We start from the raw sequence: 12,720 nt of genomic DNA, 5'->3' as shown, positions 1-12,720 counted from the left end.
TGGCATTGTGGGTAAATGTCTGGAAAGAAGCTGAAGCTATGCCATCTCTCCTTTGCTCCAATTATGGCTGTAATGACATGACAGGTTTTATGTTCCATTAAGGATTACTGTGGGACAGTTAAATGCAGAAATCTGTTGTCTGCATGCTCAACAATTCCTAATTCAATCCATTAAACGTTACCATTTTGCAGGCATTGATTGTAAGTGTTGACATAGGTTTAAACTTATATTTGAAGCATATTTTTTAAATAATCACATCATATTTTCGGTACTGAATAAACACAATCAGGGGCTCTTAAATCCATGTTCCAGTTGCTACAATGGCTGGATGAAATACTAAGGGGCTGAGACGTAATGAGCTGTTTTGGGCAAAGCCTAGCAGTACTGCAGCCTCGCGGAGGTTAAACAAACAGGCACTGGGATCACGTGGGTCTAAGCCTCTTATATAGACCCCTCTGAGGAGAAGATCATTGACTTCTGATAGAGGGATGAAGGTCAGGAGTTGTTAAAGATAGAGGGGCCACCAGGTCTGGGACTATAAGTGCCCCCTTTCATACCATTATTGCTCATCTGCTGTTTATTTCTGTTGAGTTTCTCTCAGGAGTCAAATCATTCTGGTATTTTTGACTGATAGCACTAGCTGAGAGTTCATTTAAGCCTGCTGTCAGTCAAACACCTCTATGAAAATATTTTCTCATCTATATAACATTCTTAGGCTTCTCAGTTTTCTCTGTGTCCCGGAGTCCGGTCCATCCCAATCCCTCGCTCACCACCTAAGACGATCAGTCTTTTTCATCCCTTTCTAAAAAAAAAAAAACAAGCATTGGACTCCCTTTAACTGTATGAACCTCTTCCTCTTCCCCTCCCCAGGTCCCCCCCTCTCCTGCTGGGAGTCGCAGGGCAATGTAGTTTCATTTCCTGCCCTGCTGAAATCAATGCTGTCTCTGAGTGAAGGAGCAGAGGGGGTAGAGACTCCAAGAAAGACAGAGACAGATATACAGAAAGACAGGAAAACAAGAGTTAGGTGTGAGAGCACTGTTGGCATGCAGGACACGGCCAATAACAGTACGTAAACCAAACACGGACTGGCTCCAAGTCACTGTCAGCTTTGATAAACATCTGCTGGGAAATAAAATAACTGTTTAAAGTGGAAATATGAAAAACAGGAGGGCTGCTTTAATGGGCAAACTCAATTTTCCCCTCAACACCCCCCCCCCCCTTTTTGTCTTTCTTTTCAGATTTTGCAGAGAAGCACTCGCCATCCCACAGGATGGATGTATGAATTCCTGATCAGGAGTGTCTCAGTTGACACGATCCCTCTCCACCCAACCAGGGGTTAAACACAGCGTTCCCCTTACATGAGCTTAGAGAATGTAAAAGATGGCATACATTTTGTCACAGTAACACAAAGACAGATTCTAGCTCTACGACTATACCATACCCTTCCATTACCATTCCAGCAGATTTCACCACACACACACACACAACTGCTCCAACATCAAAAACATGCCTCCCTTAGTGATTCCACAGGCCTCTGGTTAACACATCTGGTCAGTCAGTAGCACTGCGTCCTTCTATCGTGCCATTCTTTTCACTCTCAGGCCCACAATCTGAATGCTTAGGGCTACAAAGAAATCAATTACTGTGCCTTATGGTGAGGCCATCAAGACAAAATGGACCTGATGGGGATTGTGTAAGTATGGTAACAGCTTCTCCTGACGCCTGTGAAGAAAGCTTTGAGGGTGTGCCAAAACAGACTCGGCTATAGTTTCTTGAACAAAAACCAAAGTGGATGATCTTAATCGTCTTTTAAGTCTGATCAAATAATTCAATATTTTCCCTATCATCAAATCTGATTGATGAAAAAAAAGGCTTGACACAGTGATTTCCTGCTCGGTGCTGAATTAGCAGCAGCGGTTTGGTCAATGGGCATTTAACTTCAGAATTACATCCAGTGAGACCTTTAAAACTCCAGATTCCTCGGTCAGTGTGGTCAACACAGGATTACCACGGATAGAAAAGGAATTTCCATTTAAGCCAAATTTCTTATGCTCGTTTGTGCCTTTTTGCTATTCATGCTAAGTCACAGTTCAATTTATGGTCGCCCGTTTCTGTTGTCATATCTTACTGGACATTCAAACCAGCCCAATTTACTGCAGCAGCAATCTTGTTGCTGGAAAATTGTGGCGATTCTTCTTTGCTGGCTTGCTCCACCAGCAGGATTATTAGCAGTACTTGTGAACCTAATGTGAAAGTCGGAGATCCCCCCCAGACAACAGGAGCGCACCACCGGTTCAAGGCAGCCCCCTCTTAAGTCTTTTGTGTGAATCAAGTGGCTGGGTAAACACAAGCTGCTGGTTAACAGAGTGCTTGCATAGAGAACAATGCAACTAAGGATTTGGTTAAACACACACACGACAGTCATGAAGCTGACAATCTAGTTAAAAAAGGCGTATCCATAATTCTCCATTCATTTTATAACACAGACACCTTTGGAAAAAACATCGTTGTCTGACGTTTGTTCACTTCCTGTCATTGACCACACAGTTTTCATCTGTCTGTATTTATGCTGTCACAAACAAGATGGCTTTGCATGCATAACATTGTCATTTGTGGCTGCAGCGTGGCAGCACACAGGAAACACGCTTCAATTTCCAGCTAGCTATAAATGAATTCATACACTTATTTAATAACCTTATTTTGGGAAACGCACAACAAGCATACGTTTCAGCTGACAGCACTGAGACCTCTGGGAATTTTTTTTCATTTTGCTTGCATGGTATAGGGACTTTTTGGCAACAACAACAGCTCATAGCTGAAACACACATAAAACACAGGCCCGCAGAAACTTTTGCAATGAAGCAGAAAAAAACAAACCTACTGCACAACTGACAGTAAGTCAGTGCCCACGGCTACCTCTGATGGGAAAGGGACGATGAGAAAAATCTGCCACCATTTAAATAATAAATCATCCCATAAACGTTATGAATGTGACTGTGTGGATACAAAGCTCTTTACTTCAGTCTATAGATCTTATTCTGAAAATTAAAAGTGCTATTTGCAGGTATTTTGAAAAGATTAGTCAATGTTTGAGTCACACTGTTGCTGCAAGATAAAACCGTGATATAAGCATGATTTCCCTAAAAAGCAGATCCTATGCTATAAGATTGTCAAAAGATTAGATTATTGTCTGACTCAAATGTATAAAAACTGCATTTTTTTAACGCGTGTAATGCCGAGTGCCAATATTTATGACTTCAAAAAGTGGTCATAAAACATTATAAATCCCACAATAAAAATAATGAAAGGAGAAACGCGGCTTAGACATTACAAATTTTAAGTGTTATTATATTAAAAGACACTCCAGTCTCTTGGGTGTGTAAGCAGATTTGTTAAACCAGCGGCTAAAACCTATTTAAAGGAACTAATCTTCAAAAGGCAGAATTCCTCAACTTGGGGCTACAGCAGGATTATGCTGTAGCTTCTGTAGCTGCTAATTGTGGATACAAAGCAATACAGGACTAAAGAAGGATAAACACACTTGTTATACATGTTACACAAACATAAAACCTTTAATGGCTACATCAGAATAACACAACAAACTATTTTATTAGCCTTGATAAGCAGGTCAGGAACACACAGCTTATTGTAGGAGATGAGTGAGGTTTGTACGTTAAGCACTTTCAGCATTACACAGTACTGTGTGTGTGTGAGACGGAAGCATGAAAAAAAAAGAGAGAACGAAAGAATAAAGATTTGGTTGATGGAACTGCCAACGTTGATTTTGTAAAAACACACAACTAAATGTTCTATTAATAACTGCAGAGTGATACGTTTATACAAAAGTCTCTGTGGAGCTGATGGTCCAATGCTTTCACAGCATAACCACATTTTCAAAAGAGCCAGACATGGAGCCTCGCAGATCAAGACTGGAAAAGGATCCTTCTCATTATCATCCCACAATGAATGCAGTGAAAGTATGAAGTGTTTCTATATCAGCTGACAGCACAAGATGCCTCTCGGTCAACTTAAAGACGCTAAATGCTGACAAACATCTGCCAGAGGCCTGAATGAGTCGTTATCTTTGTGTCGCTGAAGAGCGCAGAAGCTGTTGTGGAGCCACCCCGACCCGCTCTCAGTTATTGTTGAGTAAACACATGCAGCTTAGCCAAGAGCAGCATGTCAGTGGGCCAGGCCAAAAGGGCCAAGTGGAGGGAGCAGAGAGAGCTGAAGAGACGGAGAGGGAAAGAGACACTGAGTGTGTGTGTGGAGAGAGAAAACACAGCCAAGAAAGTGAGAAAGAGAGAGAGAGAGAAACCTGGGAGAGAGTGCCAGCGTTTCTCTCAGTGTTTGTTTGCCAGCCAGATAAGAGGAGTGCCAAGGAGGCTTGATGTCATGCTGGTGGGGTGACGGAGGGGTTGAGTATTTTCTGATCTCCGAGAGAAAGAAAGTAGGTCTGTGTGTGTGTGTGTGTAGTAAAACTGGTGATGTACACAAATTCTCTGAACTTAATTTGCATCCGCAAACAGCACGTAGGACAAATATGAAAATATGTATTTTCTTCAGACACTGTCTGTTCACACAGTTTATATTATTGATGTAATGATCAGGAATTAGATTGGACATGCCTGTAGCAGAGCATGCAACACACAGTGGTGTTGGAGTCAAGCAGCTTTTGTTTTTTATAGTGTATAAAATATAATCATCAAATTAAATAATAATGAAAATAAACATTAGTTACAGCCCTGAACGTCTGTGAAAGTATTGATTGATATGATATGAACACAAACCTGTCAGTGGCATCTTTTTTGTAGCAAAGCTGATGAAGTGAAAATATCTCTCTAATAAATAATATTTTTGGGAGAGAAGCCCATAAAGTTTGGGGTATTTAATACTTTGGAGAGAGCGAGCTGTTGCACAAAGACCTGCCTGTCTGCCTGCACTGGGACTTTCTGAAGTCCAAACATGGTTTAAACAGATTTAGTCTGACACATATAGGAGGATTTAAAAAGCCATGTTTCATCCTATCAACAATTCAGTTAAATGCAGTGTGATTTCCACACATTAAGCATGAGGAGGATGCTAGCAATGCAGTTATTTTGATCTAACTTTGATGAAAATTTAGAGGTGTGTAAATTGCTATTCCCTGCAGCCCTTTACATTAAACTGTGCCAAGTTCATATGGGAAATTAGATATGCAGTATGTGTGGCTTATTCCATTAGACTCATTAAAGTGTCACTTTGTCATCAGCACGCACTCGCACTTACAGCTTGCCTTACAACTGCAGCAAAGGACTCATTGTATTGTGTGTGTATAAAGTACAGCAGAGAACATTTTTTTTAATGTGGCAGCCGTAATTTATCTTCCAGGCGGCAGCCGAAAGACATCAACACAGAACATGTTCAATAGAAGGTATAGAAAAGTATGTAATTTGTAGTGTGACATTTATATTGGAGGTGAATGGATGGAAAGGGCAAACATCTTTTTTTTTTTTGCCTATTAAAGTATCCTGTACAAATTTGAGAAAACTAGCGCTGCTTCACTCCCCCCTGCTCTGTCCAGACTCTCCCTCTGTTAAATCCATTGAAGTGCCACACTGTCATCGACACACACCGACTTCTCAGCTGCAGCATTAAAAACCTGAACCAATGTTTTTTTTTTTTTTTTGTTCCTTTTCTTAATCCACCGCCACATGTCCCTGAACCCTGTAAAAGAGGTTTTCTCTCTCTCTCTCTCTCTCTAACACGCTGACCTCCTGTGCAGACAGTAAATTGCAGGAAAAAGGTTTTTTCACACTCGGCTACGGTTTGTAGCCGCAGAAACTTTATCAAACGTCTCCAACGAGGGCCTGAGTGCACTCAGCCTTTGATTAAATGCTGCCTTTATAAGGACCAAAAAAAAGGGGGGGGGGGTCAATTTTGTGGATAAGAGCATTCATCTGCCAATATTACGTAAATTCAGAAAATTTACACGTCTCACTATTCACAGAGAGGCCTTTTCTCCACTTGGCAGAGATGAAATCTGCAAGGAAAACTTAAATCTTGCTCTGCTTCCAAAAAATTCCAAGTGAACCCACTCACACAACATAAGGAAACCTCCTCTGAATCCTTCATTTTGTGTTTTAGGAAACAACCACAAGTCCGAAAAAATGCAGTTATTTGATATACGTGTTTTTTATATATATCATTTAGACCAAATTGCCTGCTGGCTATACATCAGTTAAACAATTAGCGCACAATATTCTCCAAACAGTTTGCCCTTGAGGTACACTGAGCTTTGGCAACCACATGTGCTTAATAACAAGTGGGAAGTAGGTAATTGTCAGTGCACAATATAGTTTACACACCAATGTTTTAAATCGGTGACATAAAAAGGTCAGCGCATCTGATTTATGACCATGTGCTAATTAATTTAATGTTTTTTTTTTAAACCCATTTCATGCCCACTCAACATAGAGTCTGAAATAAATGGAGAAAAACATCTGTATCACACAGTTCCTGCCACATTCTACCAGGCGCTGTGGGAGTTAACATCATGTGCACTGTGAGATTTGAAATTTAAACATCATAGAGTCATCTACCTAAAAAGAGATGTAACACATACAGCACAGTGAAAGCCCCATTTACCAGAAGGAGTTTGAAATTTAACAAGGACGCATAAAAGAAAAGCAACCATAGATTTTGATAGCTGCTGCCCAAATATGAGAAAATTCCACAAGATATATAACAGCAAAGATAGACATCTCAGTAGCAGCAAGAGAGCGAGAGAGAGACAAGCTCCTACACACTCAGCCTGAGTGTTTTTCCAGGGGTGAAGTGCCTTTATTGTCAACAGTGTGTGTCCCGGTGAAAACTGCACTGAGGTAGTTCCACCCTACGTGATTTATAGCCTTCCTGACTGTTATTAAAGGCCTAAATGAAACTCTAAACAGATTTCCCATAGCTGCTGCCCTGTAGAGGACCTTTTATGTCCAGAGGTGAACGTCCCACGTTCAGAAACATTTACACAGTTTATATAGATGGAAAACATTGTGGTGGATTTATTTTCATGAACGTGTCACAGATTATTACTTAATAAGCTAAAGGGCAGTGGATGATAGATAGGAACGGCAGGGACCATTTTGAAAAAAAAAAAAATATGTCGTGCTTATCTGGTGTTTAAATGAGAGAAGATGCAACTTGTGATCTGATTGTTCTCTAAAATCTGATTTCCACGCTGGGTTCAATGCCAGGTTAAATGAGTGTGAATAAACCCAGCTGGCATGATGATAGTTGTGAAGTGAGGCAATGTCTCCTAGAATAAAATCTCAAGATCTGTTCCACCTAATTCCATCCTAGCATCTAGAAGACTGATAGTGATGCCAACACTATCAAAGAGAGGGGAGAAAAGAGGGGTGGACAGAAACGCACAAAGTGAGATCAGACAACTTGGGACACGTCAAAAAAAGCACAGTCAGCGTATGTTTTCGTTGTTAATTGACGTATCATTTGTCATGTCGGCCATATAAACCGCATTCCCTTGCTGTGTCCAGGGGAAACCCTGATTGTTCCTGGAAAGGCTGGCATCTAAACCACAGTGACAGACTGGTGACCTCTGACCTCTGACCGGAAGCACACACACACACACACATACACACACTGACCAACAAACCAGACAGCAGCAAATAAAGACACACAATCAGTGTGTTCTTTTTGCTCACTTGCTTCCATCTTACAGTCACTGGCTGCTGATCACAGGTTGCTCTTCTCCCTCACATTTGATTACAGCTGAACCACACTGTTGTTCCTCTCTGACTTGTCCCATTACAGAGAGCCAGTTAGGAGACAAGTCTCTCAGTGTTATCATCTACAAACACCATCCTGGGACTGCTCAGTAGGAGGTGAAAAATCGGTCAAGTTTGTAGACACGAAGGAGGAGGAAGACGTTTTCGTGTCCGTAATGATTACGTTAACTGGGAGGCTATGTTTGTTTGGACATACAGAGAAAGTCAAATAAAACTCATTACACAGCAGCTGCAGCACGTCTCTGACATACTGAAGCTTCTCGTGCAGCAGATTTATAGTTTCCACCAGCGGTAGTGCAAAGCGAATCAGTTTTGCTTCGTGAATAACACTATTAGCATATGAAATTTAATTTTCTGGGTGGATTTTACCTCTTAGCTTTGCGGCTGATGTAGAAAAAACTGATGCAGTCATAGCCACTGAGTCTCTATAGCTGCAGAAACAGGGGCTTGGCTCCCCTCCACTCCATATTCAACCATTAAACTCCATGAAGACTTGAAGAAGTCATAGCTAACTCATCCAGTTAAGTAATTTCTCCCTGCCTCAGAGCAAAGAAAGAGACGAGCTCACAGATACAGAGAATGAGGAAATGGCAAAAGAAAAAAAACAGAATATATTGTACATCTCTGCTGTAAATAAAAGGCAAAAAGCATTTAAGGAGGACAGAGATAATCCAAACAAAACCTGCAGAACCTTCCGAAGATAATTCATCACTACCAGTTTGTATAGGGAGGGGTGTTGCACTCAGAGGCAATGGCAAAAAAAAATAAGAAAGCCTTCCATAAGCCACCTCATAAACAATTCAAATTGAATTCAAACTGAATTCAATCATACTTATATTAGTCAACCAAAAGCCAGTAACATACACCAGCAGGCCATCTTCTCCTTAAGAAGTTAATACCACACAGGCTGCAGTAAAAAGCAATAGGAACAGTGAAGCAAACTAAAGTGCACATACAAATTAAATGAGGAGTTATTTCAGTGTTTGTGCAAAATGCAAATAAACTTTTCCATAAAGTCCATGTAACCCATGCATCCTCGTCAACAGCTTAATAGATGTTAAATAAGCCCTATCTTTAAATTGATCCACAGGGCTGTGGGTGGAGGTTTACAATGGATATCCAGCTGACTAGTTAAGAACCCCCCATTGTCTGTCAGTGGAGTCAAGTCTTCACCCGTGCTGAGGCTTCACAATGACAATAGGACGATAATCTAAAAACCAAAGATCATTTGCATGAGAGGAGAGGCTGAGTGATGGCCTGCAGCTCTGCATTAAAGATGGAACAACAGTGTGAGGACAGTAATGAGATGAAAAAAAACACACTTAGCCAATATAACTTTAAGCATAGCTTTAAACATGCTTTAAAGTGCAATAAATTGAGCACTGCTGAAAGTTCATACAGTATTTTTTCGTCACCGTTGACAGATTACAGAGTGGAATTTACGCATGTGTGGGGATGAACCGCAAGTGAGTCAAGCCAACAGGAAAGCAAGGCAAACATTGGAATAGTTTTCAAGGGGAGGAAGAAAAAAAAAATTATCAGGACTCACCAGACGCGTTGATGTCCAGGACACTTTGGAGCAGCAGGGCAATCCACCACAGAGCGCAGGCTGGACATCTCCAGAGACGCTGGCTCGCCGCTGCCCGAGATGGATACATTCCTCCGGCTCTGTGATAACCGTCTGCCCGCTGCTCACATCCACTACACGCAGAGTTTAATTTCGAGCCCCTCCAAAAAGCGCACAGTGCCTTGATAAATTGTGCGCCCTCTTTCAAAGCGCACCTAAACTCACGTTTAAAAAAAGAGTCTTGAATGCTGTCTCCGTCTTTGCTGGCTGCTTCTGTCTCCGTCCTCCTCGCTTGAACCCAGTTTACTTTGCCCCTCTTCTGTCTCTCTTGGTCCTAACTGAGCGCACAATCCTTCCTGCAAACTTCACTGCAAGGCTTGTGCCCACAGGAACCACATGGCTCTGATTGGCTAAGTGTCGCCACCGTGTGTTCACTTCAGGAACTTACACGGGCCCGGAAGAGGCTTTGCACTTAAAGTTTCTGTTGCACACGTCATAAGGACGTGTGTGTCTTCAACTTTTAATTTAATTATTGCAAAATTTGTTTAATAGGAATTTTTAAGATGCATGAAATTCACGACCTTGTCCCCGTCTGAGGCTGCATGATTTGCACTTTTCACGTCAGGTCAAAGGTCAAAAGGTAATTTTCAATCTCATCCTTTAGCTACAGTTCAGTTAGTAACAGACCTCATTCCAGGTGCCTCTGCCCCCATGGGGCATCATCATCATCATCATCAGGTGCCTGAACCACATCGGCTGGCTCGTCTAACTGTGTAGGAGCAACAGCTCTAGCTTGACTGATCTCACCTCTGAATACATACCTAATTTATGGACAAATATGAATGTAGTAACCTAAATTAAGCCTTTTTAGCTCCGCCACAGGCTGGGCAACACTGGGCAGCCATTTTGTTTTTGCACATACATAATAGTTCTCATGTGTTTCCCCCTGTGTGATGTTCTAAATGGACTGTCAGAAAACTGTGCATCAGTCAACCTATGCTGCTACCTAAGCAAATATAAAATACTGATAAAGTGAAATAATAAACACTGGCTGATGGATCTGAGCTGACCTCTCTGGATTATCTGATAATGATCCATCTGGTCCTGTCTAGCAGAAACTTTCTTTTTATCAAGATGGAGTAAGAGCATGTCCAAATGTTTAACCTGGTGAGCCTCTATGCGTTACAAAGACAGATGAAGGAAGGAAGGAGGAAACATGAAAAGAAAAGACAAAGGTCTCTTGTGCAGCAACACACACCTTAACACAATTATTAACTCCAGAGGTGTACAGTATTTTGAACCCACCACGCTTCTCCTCTGTAACTCCACACCTTGTTTCATTTTACCTCACTTCTGGATTTTGACACATGCTTTGTCTCTGCGTGTATGTCATGAACACACAGAGCACTTTAAAAGACTAATAATGGAGGGGGGGGGAGGAAAAGAATGGTAGCAATTTAGCATCTCCGGTTCCACCATATTGTGACCTACCTCTGCTCATTAGAGGGAAACATCATCCTCCCTGAAGTATGTTTTGATTTAACTGTTACAGAGTAAAGGAACAGGCTGCATGAATAATTCTCCAGACTGGATTATTTTAAATTGAAGACCCGAGAGAATGTAAAGCGGGTTGCTCACGGGCATCAGAGCTTCACCTCTGATATCCCTCTCTGGTCTTCATCAGGCCCAGGAGTCCAGGCCATGGTCCAGGGATAACTCATAGTGTTCCCTTCCCCTTCCTCTTCCTCCATACCCATCCCTGGAGAGAGTCTGGAGATAACGCTGCCCAAGCTTCCTGTAAACTACAAAACAGTGTAAAGGGTGTGTACATTTCATTCAACAGTCTCCTGTGCTGAATTCCTCTAATACTGTACGCTGTATGTCAGCACATCTCTGCAGCACAGTGTTTGCCGTTACTCGAGTGGCTGAGGAAATTAAGAATATGGTGATTATGAGGGTTGAGGGATACAAAGCAGCAGGCAGAGTAAGCTGCCAAAAGCTCTGATCAAACCCAGGGCTGTGGTCAATTTAAAATATAAATACAGACTGCAGTTCATTTGCTAATGATGAGTGAATGCTCGGTCTCACTTTAACACAATGGACATGATTCTTCTATGCCAGAGTTTGGGGAAGAAGTGAAAAAGTTTGGAGAAGTGATTATTTCTTGATTTAAAGCTACAGTGCACGACATTTACATGTAAAAACGTTCAAACCCTTGCTGAACCACTGTAAACCAAAGTTTCAAATCTGGCATCTGTGGTGACTGACAAACAGTGTTTATGTTAACCAGCAATCACTGGTTCGCCAGAGCTAAGGAGGTGGAGTAACCATAGCGACAGAGACACAGTGGACTAGAGAAACAAGGAGCCTCTGATGGAAAATCTAGGACACATCCAAGAAAAGTTTCTGATGCTCCAGATAATTAAAGAAAATGAATCTTGGCTTTTAGAGGAAGAAGGTGGTCCAGGTCCAATGATCAGTTATTTATGAGCAGTAAATGTTACCAATTACCAACCTCTCTACTGAAAGCAGGATCATTTGTGACCTTCCTCTGTTTTTCTTTGGAGAGCTTATTTCAGTGCTCTACAGAGAAGAGGAGCTACACTAGTGGTGAGTAATCAGAATCAGAATCAGAATTACTTTATTTATCCCTGAGGGGAAATTCTTTTTTGTTACAGACAATAGAAATTAAAGATAAATTGAAGTATGAAATTGAAATATATAATAAATATCTAAATACCTAGATAGCATTTAAATCCCTGAGTTGTGTCTAAAGAAGAAGAAACATATTTACTACTGCATAAAACCTTTACATAGCAAAGAGCATGACGTGAATGTACTAGTATGAATGTCTGAGTGACTGTTACAGTTTAGAGTTCAGTAGTTTGATTGAGACAGGCAGGAATGACTTCCTGTGACTCCCAGTGGTGCATCGTGGGAGTTGGAGTCTGTTGCTGAACGACATACATTTACACTACCATTCAAAAGTTTGGGGTCACTTTTTAAAAAAAAATGTTTTTTTTTCAATGAAGATAACATTAAAGTAATCAGACATACATGGTAATGTGTTAAATGACTATTCTAGTTAGAAAAGGCTGATTTTTAATGGAATATATACAAAGGTATACAGAGGCCCTTTTCCAGCAACCATCACTCCTGTGTTCTAATGGTACATTGTGTTAGCTAATCGTGTTAAAAAGGCTAATTGATGATTAGAAAACTCCTGTGAAATTATGTTAGCACAGCTGAACTGTTGATCAGAGAAGCTACAGAACTGACTGTTATTTCTCTCATATTATTCAAAACCACAATTCTGTGATGTGAGCTGGTGAATCATCAGCGGATTTGACCTCTCAGTGTGTATTTACC

At 41.2% G+C, this 12,720-nt stretch overlaps 1 protein-coding gene across 1 annotated transcript in view; it reads right to left on the bottom strand.

Moving 5' to 3' along the window:
- ror1 (receptor tyrosine kinase-like orphan receptor 1) overlaps positions 1–9,664 on the bottom strand; it is a 103,500-nt gene extending 93,836 nt beyond the window's left edge. The window contains exon 1 of the mRNA XM_028404665.1: positions 9,334–9,664. Within this exon, the coding sequence (XP_028260466.1) occupies positions 9,334–9,442 (109 nt within the window). The 5' untranslated portion in view covers positions 9,443–9,664. The remainder of the gene's footprint in view (positions 1–9,333) is intronic.
- Between the last annotated feature and the right edge of the window lie 3,056 nt (positions 9,665–12,720).

The sequence above is a fragment of the Parambassis ranga genome, chromosome 4, assembly GCF_900634625.1.
Source record: "Parambassis ranga chromosome 4, fParRan2.1, whole genome shotgun sequence".
NCBI lineage: Eukaryota > Metazoa > Chordata > Actinopteri > Ambassidae > Parambassis > Parambassis ranga.
The sequence above is the reverse complement of the archived record's forward strand: the minus strand, read 5'-3'. Positions and strand labels throughout refer to the sequence as shown.